The following is a 22663-nucleotide window of genomic DNA, read 5'->3' on the forward strand; positions in this document are numbered from 1 at the left end:
GCGTATGAATTCGAGATTGGTAACATATAACCCAAGTATTGCAACACGTATAAGCATGTATATATAAAAACAAATAGCATTCCATATAAAGGATTCATTTCATTACGATCGAAGTCTCGGATTTACAATGGTTTGAAACGAAATACGAAATACAAAAGGAACAACTTCCAAAAATAGAAATAAAAGACACGTTTCTAAATAAGGAAAGTTACGAAAAAGCGGAGCGTTACAGAAATACTCTAATTAGAGAGTACCGTATATGATTTGTCTTCAAATCCGTTGAATCTTGAACAAAATTATTGGATCGATGTTAGTCGCCGTGTTCGCCGTGTTCGTCAGAGAGGAAAAGAGAGAAAAATCGATTTAGGGTTTTGAGAGGAGAGAGAACATGATTAGCGTAAATGAGATCGTTTGTTCAATCCTCAACTATGAGGTGTGCCACATGGATGATATTATTTGGCTTGCACCATTAGGTGACATGTGTCCCCCAATGGTTTGCTTTATTAGATATATAGATTCACACATTTGAGGTCACCTACTATTTGATAGATCTTTTTATAAAACCAACTTATTATTACACGTATCAAATCAAAACATCAAAAGTTATTCTATGTTCTGACGCATTTACATAAGAAACACATATTTCAGGCAAAGATAAATTTTTAATATCAAAAAACCTACATGCAAACAAGTTCTAAAACGACACTTCAACCTAATTTAACGAAAAATAATAGGAATAATAGATTTTAATAATCCCAACTATATGTTGCTGGCCGGCAACGGTCCCAACTTTAAGAATAACTGGTGGTCCCACCTTTTCACATATTATAAATCAATGGACCTTTACTAACAGAACCTTGGTTTCTTTTTGTCCCCTTTTACTAACAAATTAACCTGGATGTCATTGTAGGTCCAACGGATGAACATCACAACATCCCCAGTCTTCTCTCTTAAGCAAGCGGCGCCAAAGCCTCGATTCTAACACATCAAACAAATTTGAATTCAAAATTGATGAATTAAAAAGAAAGTTTAAGAAGAACATGAAGAATCAATGGTGTTATTATGATAGAAGAAGTGATTTGCTAACCTCGCGTTAGGGTTTAGAAGAGATAACGACTACTCGTTGTTAATTTCTCCCAGATCTTTCACTTTCACGATGGTGGTGTGCAAACCCTAGGTATGAAATAAGAGGAAAAAAGTGTGTATGGAGATGAGAAGCATGAATTCAAAAATTGAATCTGTATAATTGACCGCCTATTGTGTTCAACATGCTTTTAATATAGTTGAATGCATTAAGTGTTTGTATCATGTGCTTGAAATACTTGTACATGTTGAAAATGGGTGAAAAGACCATACCGTCATCCTAACATACATTATAATATAGTATAGAAGTATAGATAGATTCTTTTTTACCAACACATAACTTTTTTTTCGAACGTCGGCTATTTTATTCAAATAGAAAGGCGAGGCCAGCTAGGCGCTAAAGATCCCAAGAACGAAAAGCCAAACAAATTACAAGATCAAATCACCTACATATAAATGCATACATGTATGTTGGGTGAAGTTTCTTTAGAAAGTATGTTTTGTCTAGAAAGTCTATGAAGTGTTACGAGCCATTGAATGAATTATATTAATGGTTGAGACTAAATGAGTCAATTATTGTAATATGTATATGTGTGTTACAACTTATAGTTATTGGTTAATTTATTGGATTAAGGGTATAAAAGTAAATTTAGGGTGTCTTAAATTCATGAAACCCACTTGCAAGTCACATGTAAGACCCCCCCCCCCCAATCATTCACTACTACAAAACAGAGCTTTAGACGGGGTGATATGGGTTTTAAGACGGTGTTTTCAACACCGTCTTAAAGTACACCGGTTTAAAATCAAGTCTTATTAGATGGTGTTCAATTTGAACACCGACTTAAACTTGATGAACACCGTCTTTTGGTGTTCAATTTGGAACACCGACTTAAACTTGATGAACACCGTCTTTTGGTGTTCAATTTGATCCCCATATTAAACCTGATGAACACCGTCTTTTGATGTTATTATATAAATCGTCGCTGTTATCCTGTCGTCGCAATCGCCACTATATCCCTGTCATCGCTGATGCTTAAAAAACGTTCTTTTTTTCTTGTTTTTTCAATACAAACCTGCCAATTTCCGGTTCATGACACACAAAAACTAAATAAACATAAACTAATAAGCATAAATGTAAGCATAAATGGTTGCCTTTCAAAAAAACATAAGCATAAACGTCACAATCCGGGTTCGTTTTAAGTCACCAATTCACAAACACATCATAAAACCACCTAACATATAATTGTACGTCATATCCGTGTCATCATCCGCTTCTTCATCAGATACTTAGTCAAATACTTTCCAAACTTAGTCGGATAACTTGAACTCAAGTTAAGTTAGGAAGTAAAGGTCCTTGAAGTGGTAGAAAGGGCTCATTTACACCAAATACTTTCTAAGATGATAGTTGACATGATGTCGTGGTCACAATCAAATTTAATCCAAATACTACTAAATAGATAGCGGTAAGTGGGTATCGAACACAGGGAGTTTGTTGAATATGTGCTATTTAAATTGTTTCTCTAAGTTAACTAAAGTAAACTAATTGCAATGAAAGTAAAATTCAAGATTTGGTTTGTTTGATTTTAAAACTAAGATTACTAATATAATTGCAAAAATAGAAATTTGCTTTGTAAACAATTTAGAGACAAATGACCATCTTTAGTTTTCGGTTTGCTTCGACGTTTATGCTATCATTCCACTAAAAAGAACTACATAGACATAATTCATGTGTGAATACTTGTTGTGATAAAAGGGAACTAAGTACTCAGATTCCTAGAACGTGAGGTTGTTACCCGATGACCAGTTAACCCTTACCCAATCCTAATTCTACCCATGATATCTCGATTGCCAACGGCACCAAGAACGTATGGTTTCAAATTAGATTAACATAAGAATCAACAATTTACAAACAATCAATCACACACCATAACAAACAATCATAAAGACAAAGTTTGTTATTCTAGAAATTAGGAAATCAAGCATAAAGTCTAATACAAACCTTCAACCAAAGATAGTCATTAAGAGTTTAGCGACTCATGGCTTGAATCATCATCCTCACACAATTTTCAATGTTCATAACAATTAAAAACACAAACCGAATGATTGGAAATTGTTTTCAAGCACCAAGAACACTAGAAATCGCCCCTAGAATTGTGTGTAACCGAATGGGAATGATTAGAAATGAAAAGACACCATAAATTCGTATTAAAAGGTGGAAATTACACATTTACGCAGGTCTGCGCCGTAAGCTAAAAACCCAACACTTGGAAATATTTTCACCACAAGTGTTAAAAATGTATTTTTAACTTGTTTTCAAAAATGTAAATTTCGCCATGATTTTTATTACAAAATTTCTAAGTGTCGGAGGTGGGATTTTCACAAAATAAAACTTGCTAAAATATATATTTAGAATATATATTTTCATAACAACACTTGTGAGATTTTTATGATTATTTTATGAACTATACAAATATTATTTTTAGGGTAAAAATAATATTACCGAATGTTAACGATTCCAAAATAATACGAACGCCTTCACAATAAATATTAAGTTACAACGGTATTATTAATACCACCCGATCTTTAAAACGTAACTTACGCATTTTCGGAAAAATACTAGTGAACGCGTATTTTGACAAAGGTATTATTTTTGGGAAAATTATGTGAAATAAAATATAATATTTTTGGGAAAAATATTTATATTTCAAAGTTAGAATTAAAATATATTTTAAGTGAGACTTAATAATATATTCCGAAGATACAAAAACGCGCATGTATTAAAACCCCCATCCTTGGGAAGGAATATATTTACCAAATATTTGCAAAGTGTAAACACGAAATAGTTGTCTAACTATCTCCCAAAGACATTAAACCTTAAGCTAAGGCACGGCCGTCCGTCTAATAGAAGTTAGTACGTGTAGGTCGTCGCACAGCAGTTTGATCAGGAGATTTACTTGATAGAGACGCACCACTGTGAGTTCATCTCCCCCTTTTCTCTTAACTGTTTTCAGTTTTCTAAACTGCGGGGGTGAAATACATGTTACTATGATTACAAGTACTTTTTACATGGTATGGTTAGCGTAAGGAGGGTTGTTATTTAGATCATGTGAGTGGGTAGGCGCAACTTGAGGCCATTAATCCTCATTGTAGGACCGAGGGACAGTAACGGTAGATCTATCGGGGTGTAGCGAGCCCAGCCCCAGGCCCAGCGTAACGGACCTCGGGGTGACTTTGTACCCAACGCAAAATATGCTAGGTTTGAGTCTTCCTACTTGCACTTCACACATATCAATGGCCTTGCAAACCATTGGTGATCTCTTTTTCCTTATTTGCTACATACCAAGATTTTATACATACAAAGGTTTTATTACTCACTTACACATGAACTCACAATTTTTGTTGATATTTCCAACTTACATGTATTTCTGGGAATTAAAGATCTGGCGCGGTATGTTACGTTTTCCCGCTGCATAAGAGTTACGAGGTCATCAAGTTTAGGAGATGTGACTTTTACCTAGACGAGTCACAGTCCTTAAACTGTGTTTATTTCATGTTGGTGTTTGTGTCTTTCAGACAATGTTTTATGTTGTTAGGTTGTAACTTCCGTTGCATGTGTCAACGCTTCAAGACAATGTTGTGTTACTTATGTTTTAAAACCTAATTCAATGGATGATCTTGCATGGTTTTATTTTCATATAGCTTTGTTATGATTAAGCTATGGTATTAAGAAGTCACACCAAATTAATCACGCTTCCGCAAAGCCAGGGTGTGACAGCTTGGTATTAGAGCTCTGATCATAGCGAACTAGGATTCGTTCTCGAGTCTAGACTATGATCACTAGGGCTCTCACGAAAACATTTTTACACTGCATGCCACTTAAGTCCAGATCCAAAACGTTTTTACGAACAAATGTTGAGCACATTTTCTTTATTAGTTATAGGCTCAGTCTGGGAGGCCGAGGCTCGGTCTGGGAGACCGAGGTAGTTGTCTAGTGGGACTAGGAAGAGCAGTCTGAGAGGCTGGGAGAATTGGCTAGTAGGACTAGGAAGAGCAGTCTAGGAGGCTGGGAGGCTAGTGGGACTAGGAATATCAGTCTGGGAGGCTGGGAGGCTAGTGGGACTAGGATAACTATTTGATTGCTTAATTAGTGACTAATGTGTTTATCTGACTATATGATTGATTATTTGTGAATATTTGTGTTTGTATTACAGACACCATGGATTTATCAGGCACTGGTGAGTCGGACACTACGGGTCCTATGCCCATCGTATCAGACGACCGAGAGTCATCGGAGCATGAGGTACACACTTCAGATGTTACCAGCACAGATAAGAATGATTTTCAACCCTTCGCGCTACCCGATGTTGTCGCCGAGCCCGCTGATAGCCCTTTTGCCGGAGATTTGCCGCTCGTGGAGATCCCTGCCCCTATACCTCTCGCCGCATTCCCTGTTCTTGATATACTACTCGACGCCGACGCTGATGACGACGTCGATTTGTTTGATGACGAGCCCCTAGAAGATGATATTGAGGGCGAGGCCCTTATAGCTGACGGTGGTCTTTTGCTGCTCGCAGATGCTCCTGCTGAGGAGTCACCTACTCATTCACCCGTCCCAGACTCTTTCGAGTCTGTGGCCTCTGCACCGTCGCACACTCAGGGTGCGCAGCACTATTCTCACGATTCAGATCCTGATAGGGCATCATCTGCTGCACCTGCCCCGAGTTTCGGCTTTGATCACGACCTTGATGAGGATTCCGACCCTGTCTTTCCACCTGGGTTTGATCCGGACCAGGAGATTGAGTTTATACACCTGGATCAGCCTATGGAGGACCCGGTTGACCCAGTTGACCCTATTGACCCTGCGTTTGCTGACCACGCAGATTTTGAGATGGAGTTCGATGACCCAGAGCCTGCCATGGCCCCCGAGCCGGTAGCTGCTCCTGACCCTGTGTTTGAGCAGGACCCTATTCATGCTGGCATACCCATTGTTGACCCTGTGATTGCTGATCTACCCGTTGATGATCCCCCTGTTGACGTTCCACTATTGGAGCGTGATCATGTTGATGCTGCTGCTGCTCAGACTGATGTTCCTCTTATCGCTGATGTACCCCCCGAGCCTGATGTTGTCGCTCCTCTACCTGATCCTGTTCCTTTGGAGCCCGATCATGCGCTATTCGCGACCCGTATTGATCCCCGTTATGCGCACACCCAGAATGGGTGGATTGACGCTGATGATGAGCTCCCACCTTTTCCCCCACATACCACCGATGCACGTCACATGGATTTCCCTTTTTCATTCGCTCAGTTCACACCTCCAGCTCGACCTGGAGAGGGTTCCTCAGCTCATCCCTTTGGACATGTGCCGACATCTATCACAGTTATACCATAGTTTTCTTCTGCTATTCCCCATGTTCCACCATTTTCTGTGCCACCTGGTACCCCAGCGAGTGAGCCATTCCTTTGAACGTCACCACCTATTATGCCACCATCCGACCCCTACCATCCTTTTCATATGGGGTATTCTATTGAGGACATTCTTATGTCGTTTGTTGTCCAGCAGGAGGCACTCACACGGCGTATACAGGAGCTCGAGAGAGCTCAGCCACCGCCATGCCAGTGCCAGGGCCAGACCCACCCTGCTACTCCGCAAGCCCCTCGACCGTTGTCACCGGACTCTGCCGCACGTCTTTTGGCACTCGAGCAGTAGATGGCTTCCTGGTTGCGTTCCCAGAGAGCCATGGAGGAGGACTGGCTCCATTTGCGTCGTTTATTCTATTCCCATTTTCCCTCTCCTCCACCGCCATCAGTGTAGAGCTCTTTAGTACAGCACGCGTGGACTTTGGTGAGAAGATGGCGATTGCTCTGACCGCACAGCATTTTGGAGACTGCATTCTGATCCTGACTTTTGTTGACATGTATATGGATGTATTGACACTGATTTGATATTTTTGGACTGGGGTGATGTAGCCCTTAGTCGTTGATGTTGTATGATACAGTTATGTACTTGTACACTTTACCATGTGGTCTCGATATATGGCAATGCAATCGCAATATTCTCATCATATATGATGTTTGATTGATTATTTATGTTTTATAACATGGGATGTTGTGTGATTGATATATTTATAACATGGGATGTTGTGTGATTGATATAATTGTAACATGGGATGTTATGTGATTGGTCTATTTATAACATGAGATGTTATGTACTATTACTATCATTATATACGTACGCTTTACTATGGCCTGACCCACGTGAACATATCGTTTAGAAGATGCCGCCGAGACGTCAACCGCCAATGCCGCAGAGCTTCAGCAAGTCATCGCTGCTGCCATCGCACAGTACGCCGCATCTCAAGGAGGGACTAGTGGAAGCAATTTTGGCAATACTGGCAACAACAATCCGCCTCATGGGTGCACCTACAAGCAGTTTCTAAACTGCAAACCTGTCAACTTTGATGGCACCGGAGGTGCTGTCGTTTTTGTTCGTTGGGCCGAGAAGACGGACTCAGTTCTCCGCATGAGCAAGTGTGCTCCAGACCAGCAAGTTACCTACATCTCTTGGCTATTCCTGGACGGAGCCCTGTCCTGGTGGAATTTACAAGTCCAAACTTTTGGAGAAGTCGCTGCATACGCAATGACATGGAACGAGCTGAAAGAGCTCATGCGCAGGAAGTACTCTTCACGTGCGGAGATACAAAAGTTGGAAACTGAGTTTTGGCATCTGAAGATGGAAGGTCCGAAAATCGCAGAGTATGTTCAAAGGTTTCACGACCTGTCACATGTGGTACCTTATATGGTCACTCCAGAGTTCAAGCGGATTGAGCGCTTCATTTGGGGTTTAGCTCCTCAAATCATAAGTATGGTGACTTCTTCCAAGCCTGAAACAATCACTAAAGCAATTGATCTGAGCGTGGCTCTCACAGAGGAGGCTATCCGCCTAAACAAGTTTTCTGATGCTGAGCCAAAGAAGAAAGAGACTCATGTCGAGTCGTCCGGGGGTAACAAAAGAAAGTTCTCGAACTTCAAACAAGGCACTAGTGGGGTTGATAAGAAAGGAGAGTCAAGCACGCCAGCTCAAGATACAGCTGGTACTGGCAGGAAAGGAAAAGGATATATGGGTACCCATCCCAAGTGCAACACCTACCAGCGTCACCATTCAGGCCGATGTGGTTTAAAAGTATGTGAAGCATGTGGGAAAACTGGTCACTCAAAGGATTCTTGTTGGGCTACTGTTGGCCGGGGAGGCCAAGGAGGAATTGGAAATAGAAACAATAACCGAGGTGGAAATGGAAATCGCCCACAAGGAAACAATGGAGGAAATGGGAATGGAGGCAACAATGTGAATCAAGTTGGTAATGCGAACCGAAACAACAACAATCAAGCTGGAAATGGTGGAGGAAACGGGCAAAGACCTGGATGCTTTAACTGTGGTGATATTGGGCACTATAAGAGGAACTGCCCAGAATTGAACCAAGCCCATGGAAGAGTTTTCAATATCGAAGCAAGGGAAGCGCGTCAGGATCCCAATGTCGTTACTGGTACGTTCCCTGTAAACCAACACTATGCATCCGTTTTATTTGATACTGGTGCCGATTATAGCTTCGTATCGTTAAAATTTAAGAATATGCCTGGGTTAGCCGCTAGTAAGTTAGATATTCCCTACTCAATCGAATTGGCTAATGGAAAGTTAGTAGAAGCCAATGAAGTTGTCAGAGGTTGTGTAATCGAATTGAGAGAGCGTGAGTTTGCTTTGGATCTACTACCAGTCCAGTTGGGAAGCTTCGACGTGGTAGTAGGGATGGATTGGTTATCAAGCAACAAGGCAGAAATTGTTTGTCACGAAAAGGTCGTTCGCATCCCAACCGAAGATGGTGAGACAATTGTGGTTCATGGAGAGAAGCGTGATACGCCTTTAGGAATTATCAGCTGCTTGAAAGCGCGAAAGTGTTTGCAAAAGGGATGTGCTGCCTTCTGGCACACATTGTAGACAAGAAAGCTGCTGAGCCGAAAATCGAAGACATCCCTGTTGTGAGGGAATATCCAGAAATCTTCCCAGAGGACTTGCCTGGATTGCCACCTCAGAGGCAAGTGGAGTTCCGCATCGACTTAGTTCCAGGCGCCGCGCCTGTCGCTAAGGCACCTTATCGACTTGCCCCGTCTGAGATGCAGGAATTGTCGACACAACTTCAAAAGTTGTTAGACAAGGGGTTTATCAGACCAAGCTTCTCGCCTTGGGAAGCTCCGGTCCTGTTTGTCAAGAAGAAGGACGGTAGTTTTTGAATGTGCATTGACTACCGGGAGTTGAATAAGTTGACGATCAAGAATAGATACCCTCTGCCAAGGATCGATGATTTATTCGATCAGCTGCAAGGTTCAAGCTTTTATTCAAAGATCGATTTGCGATCAGGTTACCATCAGTTAAGGATACAAGAGGAAAGTATCCCGAAGACAGCCTTCAGAACTCGTTATGGACATTACGAGTTCCGAGTTATGCCATTTGGGTTGACAAACGCGCCTGCAGTTTTCATGGATCTAATGAACAGAGTTTGCAAGCCGTACTTGGACAAGTTCGTGATTGTGTTTATCGACGACATTTTGATTTACTCAAAGACAAAGGCTGAGCACGAACAGCATCTAAGAGCAATTCTGGAACTGCTGAAGAAAGAACAGGTGTATGCCAAATTCTCTAAGTGCGAGTTTTGGCTACGTGAAGTCCAATTCCTTGGACATGTAGTAAATGAAGGTGGGATTCACGTGGATCCAACCAAAATCGAAGCGATCAAGAATTGGGAGACGCCAAAGACGCCAATCGAGATTCGACAATTCTTGGGTTTGGCTGGCTACTATCGAAGGTTCATTGAGGATTTCTCAAAGATCGCTCAATCATTGACGCTCCTCACACAGAAAGATAAGAAGTTTGATTAGGGAATCAAACAGGAAGAAGCGTTCCAGCTATTGAAAGATAAGCTCTGCAATGCGCCAATCTTAGCACTACCAGAGGGTACAGATGATTTTGTGGTATACTGTGACGCCTCACGTCAAGGTTTGGGTTGCGTGTTGATGCAACGTCAGAAAGTTATAGCTTATGCATCACGCCAATTGAAGGTACACGAAAAGAACTATACCACACATAATTTGGAACTCGGCGCAGTGGTATTTGCTTTAAAAATCTGGAGACACTACCTATATGGTACGAAATGTACAATCTTCACAGATCATAAGAGCCTACAACACATATTCAACCAGAAGGAGTTGAATATGAGACAGAGACGATGGGTTGAGTTGTTGAACGACTACGACTGCGAGATAAAGTATCATCCAGGGAAGGCGAATGCGATCGCCGACGCACTAAGCCGAAAAGAAAGGATCAAGCCTATAAGGGTTAGGGCTTTAGAGATGATTATCCAAACAGATCTTTCCTTGCGCATTCGTGCCGCACAGAAAGAAGCTCTTAAGGAAGGAAACCTTGAAGAAGAACATCTCCGTGGGATGGAGAAGCAATTGGTGCCAAACGAGGAAGGAACGTTATGTTTTATGAAAAGGATTTGGGTTCCTCTGTTTGGTGATTTGAGGAAAGTTATTTTTGATGAGGCACACAAGTCACGGTACTCTATCCATCCAGGAGCGGATAAGATGTACCAAGATCTTAAAGATTATTATTGGTGGCCTAGGATGAAAGGCGATGTTGCTGTTTATGTGAGTAAATGTTTAACATGTGCCAAAGTGAAAGCGGAATACCAGAAGCCTTCAGGACTTCTGCAACAACCTGAGATTCTCAAATGGAAATGGGAACAAATTTCAATAGGTTCTATTACAAAGTTGCCAAGAACGCCAAGAGGTCATGACACTATTTGGGTAATAGTGGACCGATTAACGAAGTCTGCGCACTTCTTACCTATCAGAGAGAAAGATAATACGAGCAAGTTGGCTGAAATTTACATGAGAGAAATCGTTACGCGCCATGGAGTACCTCTCTCGATCATCTCTGATAGAGACGGAAGGTTCGTATCAAGGATTTGGCAATCCTTCCAAGAAGCTTTTGGCTCGCAACTGAATCTGAGCACTGCATTTCACCCACAGACCGACGGACAAAGCGAGCGGACGATTCAGACTTTGGAAGATATGCTGAGAGCATGTGTTATGGATTTGGGCAGTAGCTGGGATAAGCATTTGCCATTGGTCGAATTTTCATACAACAACAGCTACCACACTAGTATTGGTGCCGCACCATTTGAAGCTTTATATGGCCGCAAGTGCAGATCACCCCTCTGTTGGTCTGATGCAGGTGATAGACAATTGGTTGGTCCTGATGTGGTACAGGAAACCACAGATAAGATTGCACAGATCCGAGATCGCATCAAGGCGGCTCGTGATCGTCAGAAATGTTACGCGGACCGAAGGAGGAAACCTGTAGAGTTTGAGGTAGGTGATATGGTTTTGTTGAAAGTATCACCCTGGAAGGGTGTGGCACGCTTCGGAAAGCGTGGAAAGTTGAATCCGCGGTATATTGGTCCGTTCAGAATTTTGGAAAGAATTGGGTTAGTAGCGTACAAGCTGAATTTGCCTGCTGAACTGAATGGCGTTCACGATACATTTCATGTATCAAACTTGAAGAAGAGTCCAACTCAAGATACCGTTGTCATTCCCACCGACGAGATTCATGTTGACGACACGCTCCATTTTGTTGAAGAACCTGTTGAGGTTACGGATTGGAAAGTGAGCGAAACCCGCCGGAGCAGTGTCAAGTTCGTCAAGGTTCGTTGGAACGCCAGGCATGGTCCTGAATACACCTGGGAGCGTGAGGACCGAATGAAAGAGAAGTACCCCCACTTATTATCTAAGACCTCTGCAACCAGAAGCAGAACTTAAAATTTCGGAACGAAATTTTTCTAACGGGGGGAGAATGTGACAACCCTCACCAAATCAGGTATCCGTATAACTTGATTAATATTTAATTACTGCTTAATTACTGTGCTTGCTTGAAATTATGGATAAACTGCTACCTGAATAGTGATACATGAACATACTTGCATCATACCTTATTTGCTGTCACTCCATTATTTACATACAGAACTTTAGTGACAACCTTGATGCACAAAAGCACAGTAGCACAATGAACGGATAACCCATTTAACATCCTGATATAGCCAGCATTAGGCAAACACTGCCTCTAAGGCCTGTATGAGCCTGAGATAGTTTACTACACTAGTAGAGAGTGTAGGGATATGAGGGTTGTAGAACTGCGTCACTAGGTGATAATTACAGTGACCGGATGTGCCTAAAACGTACTTTAAGTACAAAATTCAGCACTTTAAAATAAAAATTCAGCATTAAGCTAACTAATAAAGTGCCAAAACATGAGAAAAATATTACTAGACACTTTCCAAAGTGTCGGGAATAAGTTGTGTCACTAAAAATAATATTAACGACACTTTAAAGCTTTATTAAGCACTTTAACGGATCACTATCCAAACGAACAACCGGACTATACCCGGAACATAAAAATATTGTCATCAACATTGTTTCTCTTTTTCTGAGCCAGTTAGGGTCCCCGAATACCCTAACACCCGTCACAACTTACTACATGCTAGTAACCAAGTTAACCTCCAACTTAACTTAACTTTATCCTAATTACCTAGTTGAAAATCTAACCAAATACCCCCCCCCCTACCGAATTCGGTCACCATATGGTGACACATTGTCCTTTGCATGATTATTTTAATCATGGTTGTCTAATATCAAGTGAACATGAAATCCATTGGTTAATCTTGAAAGACTTTGTCTATAAGTATCAAGCATGGTCCACTAATCACTTCACCACACTTAGCAAATTCACTCCACCCTCTCCCTCCCTTGCCCATTTCGGCCGAAAACAACAAACATCCCACCACCACCTTTCGATTTCATACAAGACATTCCAAGTATCTACAAGGGTTAAGGATTGCGTATAAGGAAGCTCGATGCACTCGGATTGCGAAGGACCTCGCTACATTGCTTTTATCCACTTGTTTTTCGACTAGTTTCTTCTCTAGCCTCGAGCTAGTAGTAAGTGACTCTAAACGCTTTCTTGATCTATTCTAAAGTGGTTAAAATGAACTTTGTCGGTTAAAAATCATGAACATACAAGATTACATATGAAAAGTTTACAAAAGTGATAAATATGTTGGATAAAAGCTATGAAGTTGTGTAAAACTTGTAAGACTTGCTTTATTTTGATTATTTAGTGTTGATCTATGATTGTAGTAGCTCGGATCGTCATCTAACCCGGCAAAGTCATGTCCATAAAACATGACCTAGAATATGTTTAAGTGTGAAAGGGGGTTAAATGATGAACACTACTACACATTAAGCATGAACTTGTGTAAAGACTATATTTCTTATGAAATAGACTTGTAAACTAGTAGATCTACGGATCTACAAGTGGTATTTTCAAAGGACCAAGCGTCAAAGAAATCATGTTTTCTAAAACCGAGTTTTACATGAACAAGAGTGATTTTTGTAAACACACAAGTGTGTAGACACTTGTGTAACACAAAGTTTTGACAAAAGAACTATTTTTGTAAATATTGACAAGAAGTTGTAAAGATGTAACTTCTTTAAAAACGAGACTTTCAAGAAACCGGATTGATTTATAAAAAGGTCTACTAAAAATATGGGGAAATTACTACATATTTTAGATAAACCACAAGTTCATGTATTTTTGTGATTTATATCTATTTTGACTAGTTTGATGGTTTGAATATTGTTTGTTAATGTTGGAAACATTGTTGATTTGAATTGTAAAAGAAAATGATACGCTTGAAAGCGTGGCCACCTCCAGTTACAGGGGAAACTCTGGCGAAATTTTTCTAAAAACCCAACACTTGGAAATATTTTCACCACAAGTGTTATAAATGTATTTTTAACTTGTTTTCAAAAATGTAAATTTCGCCACGATTTTTATTACAAAATTTCTAAGTGTCGGAGGTGGGATTTTCACAAAATAAAACTTGCTAAAATATATATTTAGAATATATATTTTCATAACAACACTTGTGAGATTTTTATGATTATTATGTGAACTATACAAATATTATTTTTAGGTTAAAAATAATATTACCGAATGTTAACGATTCCAAAATAATACGAACGCCTTCACAATAAATATTAAGTTACAACGGTATTATTAATACCACCGGATCTTTAAAACGTAACTTACGCATTTTCGGAAAAATACTAGTGAACGCGTATTTTGACAAAGATATTATTTTTGGGAAAATTATGTGAAATAAAATATAATATTTTTGGGAAAAATATTTATATTTCAAAGTTAGAATTAAAATATATTTTAAGTGAGACTTAATAATATATTCCGAAGATACAAAAACGCGCATGTATTAAAACCCCCATCCTTGGGAAGGAATATATTTACCAAATATTTGCAAAGTGTAAACACGAAATAGTTGTCTAACTATCTCCCAAAGACATTAAACCTTAAGCTAACGCACGGTCGTCCGTCTAATAGAAGTTAGTACGTGTAGGTCGTCGCACAGCAGTTTGATCAGAAGATTTACTTGATAGAGACGCACCACTGTGAGTTCATGTCCCCCTTTTCTCTTAACTGTTTTCAGTTTTCTAAACTGCGGGGGTGAAATACATGTTACTATGATTACAAGTACTTTTTACATGGTACGGTTAGCGTAAGAAGGGTTATTATTTAGATCATGTGAGTGGGTAGGCGCAACTTGAGGCCATTAATCCTCATTGTAGGACCGAGTGACAGTAGAGGTAGATCTGTCTGGGTGTAGCGAGCCCAGCCCCAGGCCCAGCGTAACGGACCTCGGGGTGACTTTGTACCCAACGCAAAATATGCTAGGTTTGAGTCTTCCTACTTGCACTTCACACATATCAATGGCCTCGCAAACCATTGGTGATCTCTTTTTCCTTATTTGCTACATACCAGGATTTTATACATACATAGGTTTTATTACTCACTTACACATGAACTCGCTCAACAATTTTTGTTGATTTTTCCAACTTACATGTATTTCAGGGAATTAAAGATCTGGCGCGTTATGTAACGTTTTCCCGCTGCATAAGAGTTACGAGGTCATCCAAGTTTAGGGGATGTGACTTTTACCTAGACGAGTCACAGTCCATAAACTGTGTTTATTTCATGTTGGTGTTTGTGTCTTTCAGACAATGTTTTATGTTGTTAGGTTGTAACTTCCGTTGCATGTGTCAACGCTTCAAGACAATGTTGTGTTACTTATGTTTTAAAACCTAATTCAATGGATGATCTTGCATGGTTTTATTTTCATATAGCTTTGTTATGATTAAGCTATGGTATTAAGAAGTCACACCAAATTAACCACGTTTCCGCAAAGCCAGGGTGTGACAAAATATATCCATCACACAACATCCCATGTCATAAAACATAAATAATCAATCAAACATCATATATGATGAGAATACTGCGATTGCATTGCCATAAATCGAGACCACATGGTAAAGTGTACAAGTACATAACTGTAACATACAACATCAACGACTAAGGGCTACATCACCCCATTCCAAAAATATATCAAATCAGTGTCAATACATCCATATACATGTCAACAAAAGTCAGAATCAGAATGTAGTCTCCAAAATGCTGTGCGGTCAGAGCAATCGCCGTCTTCTCACCAAAGTCCACCCGTGCTGTACAAGGTCGCCCTACACTGATAGCGGTGGAGGAGGGGGAAAATGAGAATAGAACAAACGACGCAAATGGAGCCAGTCCTCCTCCATCGCTCGCTGGGAACGCAACCAGGAAGCCATCTGCTGCTCCAGTGCCAAAAGACGTGCAGCAGAGTCCGGTGACAACGGTCGAGGGGGCTGCGAAATAGAAGGGTGGGTCTGGCCCTGACACTGGCATGGCGGTGGCTGAGCTCTCTCGAGCTCCTGTATACGCCGTGTGAGTGCCTCCTGCTGGAGAACAAACGACATAAAAATGTCCTCAATAGAATACCCCATATGAAAAGGATGGTAGGGGTCGGATGGTGGCATAATAGGTGGTGACGTCCAAAAGAATGGCTCACTCGCTGGGGTAAAAGGTGGCACAGAAAATGGTGGAACATGGGGAATAGCAAAAGAAAACTGTGGTATAACTAGGATAGATGTCGGCACATGTACAAAGGGATGAGCCGATGAACCCTCTCCAGGTCGAGCTGAAGTTGTGAATTGAGCGAATGAAAAAGGGAAATCCATGTGACGTGCATCGGTGGTATGTGGGGGAAAAGGTGGGTGCTCATCATCAGCATCAATCCACCCATTCTGGGTGTGCGAATAATGGGGATCAATACGGGTCGCGAATAGCGCATGATCGGGCTCCAAAGGAACATGATCAGGGAGAGGAGCGACATCAACACGCTCAGCGGGTACGTCAGCGATGAGGGGGCATCAGCCTGATCAGCAGCAACAACATAATCACCCTCTAATAGCGGAGCATCAACAGGGTGATCATCAACAGGTAGATCAGCAATCACAGGGTCAACAATGGGTACGCCAGCATGAACAGGGTCATGCTCAAACACAGGGTCAGGAGTGGCTACCGGCTTGGGAGCCATGGCAGGCTCTAGGTCATCGAACTCTATCTCAAAATCTGCGTGGTCAGCAAACGCAGGGTCAACAGGGTCAACTGGGTCAACCGGGTCCTCCATAGGCTGATCGAGGGGTATAAACTCAATGTACTGGTCCGGATTAAACCCAGGTGGAAAGATAGGGTCGGAATCCTCATCAAGGTCGTGATCAAAGGCGTAGCTAGGGGCAGGGGCAGCGGATGATGCTCTATCAGGATCTGAGGCATGAGAATAGTGCTGCGCACCCTGAGTGTGCGATGGTGCAGAGGCCAAAGACTCGAAAGAGTCTGGGACTGGTGAATGAGCAGTTGACTCCTCAGCTGGAGCATCTGCGAGCAGCAAAAGACCACCGTCAGCTATAAGGGCCTCGCCCTCAATATCATCTTCTAGGGGCTCGTCATCAAACAAATCGACGTCGTAATCAGCGTCGGCGTCGAGGAGCATATCAAGAACAGGATAAGCGGCAAGAGGTATAGGGGCAGGGATCTCCACGAGCGGCAAATCCCCGCAAGAGGGCTATCAGCGGGCTCGTTGACAGCATCAGGTAGCGCGAAGGGCTGAAAATCATCCTCATCCGTGCTGGTAACACCCGAAGTGTGTACCTCATGCTCCGATGATACTCGGTCGTCTGATACGATGGGCATAGGGCCCGTAGTGTCCGACTCACCAATGCCTGATGAATCCATGGTGTCTGTATCATAAACACAAATATGCACAAATAATCAATCATACAATCAGATAAACACATTAGTCACCAATTAAGCAATCAAATAGTTCTCCTAGTCCCACTAGCCTCCCAGACTGATCTTCCTAGTCCCACTAGCCTCCCAGCCTGCTGAGAAAATCATTTTTTGCACCCCCCCCCCCCCCCCGCACGCGGGTAGGACTTGTGGTAAAACATGTCATAAAGCTACAATGGAGTAGTTGTAGGATCGCTTTCAGACCCGAACGAGTCGAACAGAAGAGTTTATCTCTAAAAACGACGGAAACAGACGTGTAGAGTTCAATTCAGCAAGATTCACACTATAAACTGTTGTATGATTGATATAAAGACGTTTTACAACCTGACAACACTTCGGCAGCACTTCGTTGCACAAGCCGGAAAGTTACAAATGGTGAAAGTTTGAAAACTATTTATAGGCAAGGACCCTTCCGTTTGAAACTCTTCAAACGGACAGGACATTTCAAACTAAACCCCTTTTCAAACTTTCAGCTGCTTCAAACTTTCAGCTTCAAGTGTAGTGAACCGAGACTCGATATAAGACGAAGACGACAGATGCATGCACACCAACAGTAGTAAATGCTTTACCTTATAAACAACCACTCACTTTGTCCCCACACCGATGTGGGACAAAGTATTTATAAAAAAAAAATTATATGGACTCTAGATATGAATATAAATATATATATATATATATATATATATATATATATATATATGCATGATATTATAAATTAACTGCATAGATGGGATATATAAAAAAAATTATATAAACATCTTGCGCTTCGGGTACGAAAAGCCCACCGCTTTTGCGCTTTGCGCTTCGCGCCTCAATTTTAGACCTCGTCGCCTTTGTGCGCCTCTCGCTTTTTAAAACCAAGATGTACAGTTACCAAACATAAAGCGAACGAGCGAAACTGCATCAAAAAACGAACCTGCGTTTTAAGCTGGAAAATGGCAAGAAATCAATTGTGGTGTTGTGGTCATCAGAAATTTTCCTCTGTTCTCCTTACCACTTGCTCCTGAACTGCAAATTCGAACCAAAGCTCATTCTAATAAATATTTATGCATATGTTCTTTTATATTTGGTGAGAACAAATATATGAGAGAACTGAACATGAGACATTTAGTCCAGTCGAATCATGTATATCAAATTTTGATATCCATCAATAAATATATTATCTTTTGTTATTTAAAATCAGACAGCTATACATTAGATACGGGCATCAGTGCATAGGGGTGTTCAAAAACCGTTGAAACCATCTAAACCGACAACGCTGAGTCAAATAGGCCGGTTCAGTTTAATAATAACACGTTTGCGGTTTAAAGTTTGGAAAATCGGCTTGGGTGGTTCGGTTGACGGTCAATGTTTTGGGAACGACTGTATAAACTGAACCGGCCAAAGGCCATAGGTAAGCTGTTTTCATATAAGTCTTAATTGTGGTCTGAAGTTACTTACTTTATATCACTCCCCTGCGTAAGATGTGGATAGAAGGATAACCTTGTACGTGATGTCTAGAAAAACATGAGAAAATGAGTATTAATCATAATAACTGAGAAGTATGAAACATTTAAGTGAATAAACAATAACTGATTAATACAAGAAACTAAAGAATGTATTTGTGATGGATGTTGTTTTGATTGATGAGTGGTTATGGGTTCAGGTCAAAATAAATCTTTCTTTAGTAAGGTTAGTTGGATTGACCCATTAACACTTTTTTTGTCCATTTCTTAAAAGTTTGTAATTTATTATAAGTAAATGTAAATATTTGAAAACCAAATTTGGTGGCTTTCAACCCATCTGCAATAAAACACATCCTACATAAACTCAATTATAAGCAAACGGGTCGATACTGCATACTAGGGATGAGCAAATGGTATCGGGTACTGGTTCAGAACCGGTATCGGGTACTGGTTCAGAACCGGTACGGGTACCGAATTTCCGAACCGACTCGATTTTCGTTACCGATTCGGTACCGGCTTTTACCTTCAAATACCGGTCCGTACCATTTATCGAAACTAAATTATTAAACAAGTACTCAAAGATTTGTCAAAAATCAGCACTTAACAGACTACTTAGATGCTGTTAAAAACAAGTAAGAACATACTAATCAGTCACAATTGGCAATAAGAAATCAACAACAGAGTTGCACATAATACCATTTATCGAAACTATATTATTAAAAAAACAGAATGCTTAAATCATTCAACAAGTGCTTCCAAATTGGTGTTATAAAAACAAATAACACGTCGTTAGGTCAATCAGCCATCTAAACATCCAATCAGTTCATCTAATTCTACGAAATAAATCAGGTGATGCAATAAAATTGCTAGAGTTTATGTGCAAACCTGTAGACCAGCTCTAGCAGACCGAGACATCGGTCTCTTCTTATCCTTTTCCTTGTTAGCTGCAGCCGCAGATGTTTTCCAGCCAACAGACCCTTACCACCCTTTCCAGCCATTTTCTCTAAATAACAAAGAAATAAACAAGCAATATGTTTATTAAATCGTGACATGTGATATAAAAATTAGTGTTCGTTACAGTTGATATTACTTTATGATATAGACTAACTCAAAGGATTTGTGTTGGTTAAACACGTCTGGTTTATACGAAACCCTAAATCAAAGATCTAAGTGTATAACAAGTGTATATAACATGAAAAGTGAATTCTCATCAAAATCTGAAAACAAACAACTAGATTATGAACTTATATGAAAACAGACATCTGAAATTTTGAAAATATGAAAATAACAATTAAAACTCAATCGATTTCCGATTAACATGAAAAATGATCAGAACGTAACTGTTTACAATCAAAAATTGGACTGTATAACAAGTGTATATAACATGAACTACGAATTCAGATCAAGATCTGAACACAAACAACTAAAATTATAAAATAATAACATAAAAACTCTATCGATTACGAATATCTGAGTGTAAAACAAGTATATAACATGAAATGCGAGCTCAAATCCAGATCTGGAAACAAACAACTGAAATTATGAACATAACAACAAGAAAACCTCTACCGATATCGAAGATCTGAGTGTATAATAAGCGTGTACAACATGAAATGCGGATTCAAATCTAGATCTGAAGCTGAAATCATGAACATCACAACAACGAAAACACTATGGATTTCCGATTAACATGACAGAATGATCAGAATGTAATTGCTTCAAATCGAAGATCTGAGTGTATAATAAGCATCGTCTCCGGTGGCGTGGTGGTGGTCGGAGCGTCTCCGGTGGTGTAGTGGTGGTTTACACTCAGGTGGCATGTGGGTTTTGGAGGACTCCAGTGAGTATGTTAGGGTTTCTACCATACATGTTTCTTAAGTTCCTTGTTTTTATGTTTTCTTGAATATTTTAATCAAGGTGTATGATATTTATAAGACGGTGTTCAAGGCAACACCATCAAAAGGTTGCATAAAATAGTATAAGTCAGTGTTTAAGCATTTGACAAGGTTTTTTTGAATTTTCTTGAATATTTTAATCAAAACAGCACAATGGTCATATGGATATTGATTTTAAGACGGTGTTTTTGCTTTAACCCGTCCAAAATAAAACTTCAACACCGTCTGATACTCCATTTTGTAGTAGTGATTTTTAAACATCAATAAATTTTTATACGTAAATTGTTTTTAAAAAAAGTCACACAAAAAAAAAACAAACGTTTTTTATCTTTAACATGAGTATTATATATATATAGGGAGCCGCTAAAATAAGAACCACTCCCAGTTGTAAGAACCGTGAGAACCACTCTCAACCAATCAGTTTATGACAACTATAAGGGTATTTTGGTCTTTTACCCCCAATGTCAAATCCTCACACTCTCTCTCTCTCTCTCCATTTATTGTCACTAGAACTTGTCTCTTTCATCTTTCTTATTTCATTTAGTCTCCCTCTTCAATTCTTTAAATCAGTTTCATTGAAGTTCTCTCTCTCTTCAAATATTCATATGGGTTCTTTCATCTGAAGTTCTCTCTCTCTCTTCAAATATTCATATGGGTTCTTCATTCATCTCTTCCGATCTACCTCAAACACCCCCTCCCCTCCGGTGAATGCCTGCCAACAACCTGAAACAAATCCGACCACCACCGTCTTCATCTCTTCCGATCTACCTCAACCACCGCCTAATCCTGGATCTGAGAAAGATGACGGCGGCGGTGGGATACCGGCAGCGGGGGTGGCCTTTGAAGGGTGTTTCTCTCTCTAGTAAGATATGTGGGTTTGTTCTTGTTTGCTTTTTGATTAGTGATTTTTTGCCTGATGAACTATCTGGGTTTGTTCTTGTTTAATTTTTGATCATTGATTTTTGTTTGAATCAGTGAACTATGATTATGTGTTCATGATGTTTCTTGTTTGACGGGGGTTCTTGATTTTTTGCCTAATGAACTATGTGGGTTTGTTCTTGTTTGATTTTTGATCAGTGATTTTTGTTTGAATCAGTGAACTATGATTATGTGTTCTTGATGTTTCTGGTGATTTTTGATGTTTGGGGGGTTGATCTCAGTTGATACAGGTTTGAATCTGTTTTGAATATGTTTGAATGATGTTCTTGTCCCTTTTGAATGTTTAAATCAGTTGAATCTGGTGCCTTATTGAATCGGCAGTGATGATGCAAAAAAAAAAAAAAAACTGACGATGGCGCGGCAAGGATGGTGGAGGGTAGGTTTTTAAACCTGCAACCCCACTTTTGCAGCCTCTGATTATCGGAAAATCTGAGCCAAAATTTCGTTTTTTTCAAGAATCCGCTCGTTCTTTATATTTTTGTTTGTTTGGGTTTTTTTTTTTTTTTGAGTGTCGATGATGATAGCAAACTATCTGAGACACCTCCCGAGTGTGCGATTTTCTGGGTGTGTTCGGTTTTGCGTAAAAAACAGCTTTGTAAAAAATAAAGTTAAACCGTAAACTTTTTAACGTAAAACCGTAAGACGTAAAACGTAAAACGTAAAAAGTTTTACGTAAAGCGTAAAAAGTTTTTCGTAAATCGTAAAAAGTTTTAGGTAAAACGTAAAATCGTAAATTTTTTTTAGTAAAACGTAAAAAGTATTACGTAAAACGTAAAAAACCGGCGCGTAAAACGTAAAAAATGTTAACGTAAAAAGTTTGCGTTTTCTGGGTGCGTTCGTGTTGCGTAAAATTGTTTTTGTAAAAAAAATTGTTAAACCGTAAACTTTTTAATGTAAAACGTAAAAAGTTTAACGTAAAACGTAAAAACGTAAACTTTTTAAACGTAAAACTTAAAAAC

The 22663-nt window shown here is 40.0% G+C and overlaps 1 protein-coding gene across 4 annotated transcripts; it reads right to left on the reverse strand.

The window, feature by feature from the left end:
- Nucleotides 1–640: 640 nt before the first annotated feature.
- LOC110894976 lies at nt 641–20773 on the reverse strand. 4 transcript variants are annotated; one of them, XR_002566814.2, is made up of 6 exons: nt 20440–20773; nt 19756–19873; nt 18866–18921; nt 18342–18433; nt 1088–1173; nt 641–978 (listed from the first exon to the last, which is right to left on the reverse strand). XR_002566814.2 is itself a non-coding variant. In XM_022142237.2 (5 exons), the coding sequence occupies exon 5, from the start codon at nt 17127–17129 to the stop codon at nt 16215–16217; it is 915 nt and encodes a 304-aa protein (XP_021997929.1). In that variant the 5' UTR covers nt 17130–17376; nt 18342–18433; nt 18866–18921; nt 19756–19873; nt 20440–20773; the 3' UTR covers nt 15946–16214. The 4 variants fall into 4 exon arrangements, 2 of the variants coding, with proteins under 2 accessions (XP_021997929.1, XP_021997930.1); XR_004874092.1 differs by lacking the exons at nt 641–978; nt 1088–1173 and adding an exon at nt 1183–2156; XM_022142237.2 differs by lacking the exons at nt 641–978; nt 1088–1173 and adding an exon at nt 15946–17376.
- Between the last annotated feature and the right edge of the window lie 1890 nt (nt 20774–22663).

This window comes from Helianthus annuus, chromosome 12 (genome assembly GCF_002127325.2).
Source record: "Helianthus annuus cultivar XRQ/B chromosome 12, HanXRQr2.0-SUNRISE, whole genome shotgun sequence".
Lineage (NCBI taxonomy): Eukaryota > Viridiplantae > Streptophyta > Magnoliopsida > Asterales > Asteraceae > Helianthus > Helianthus annuus.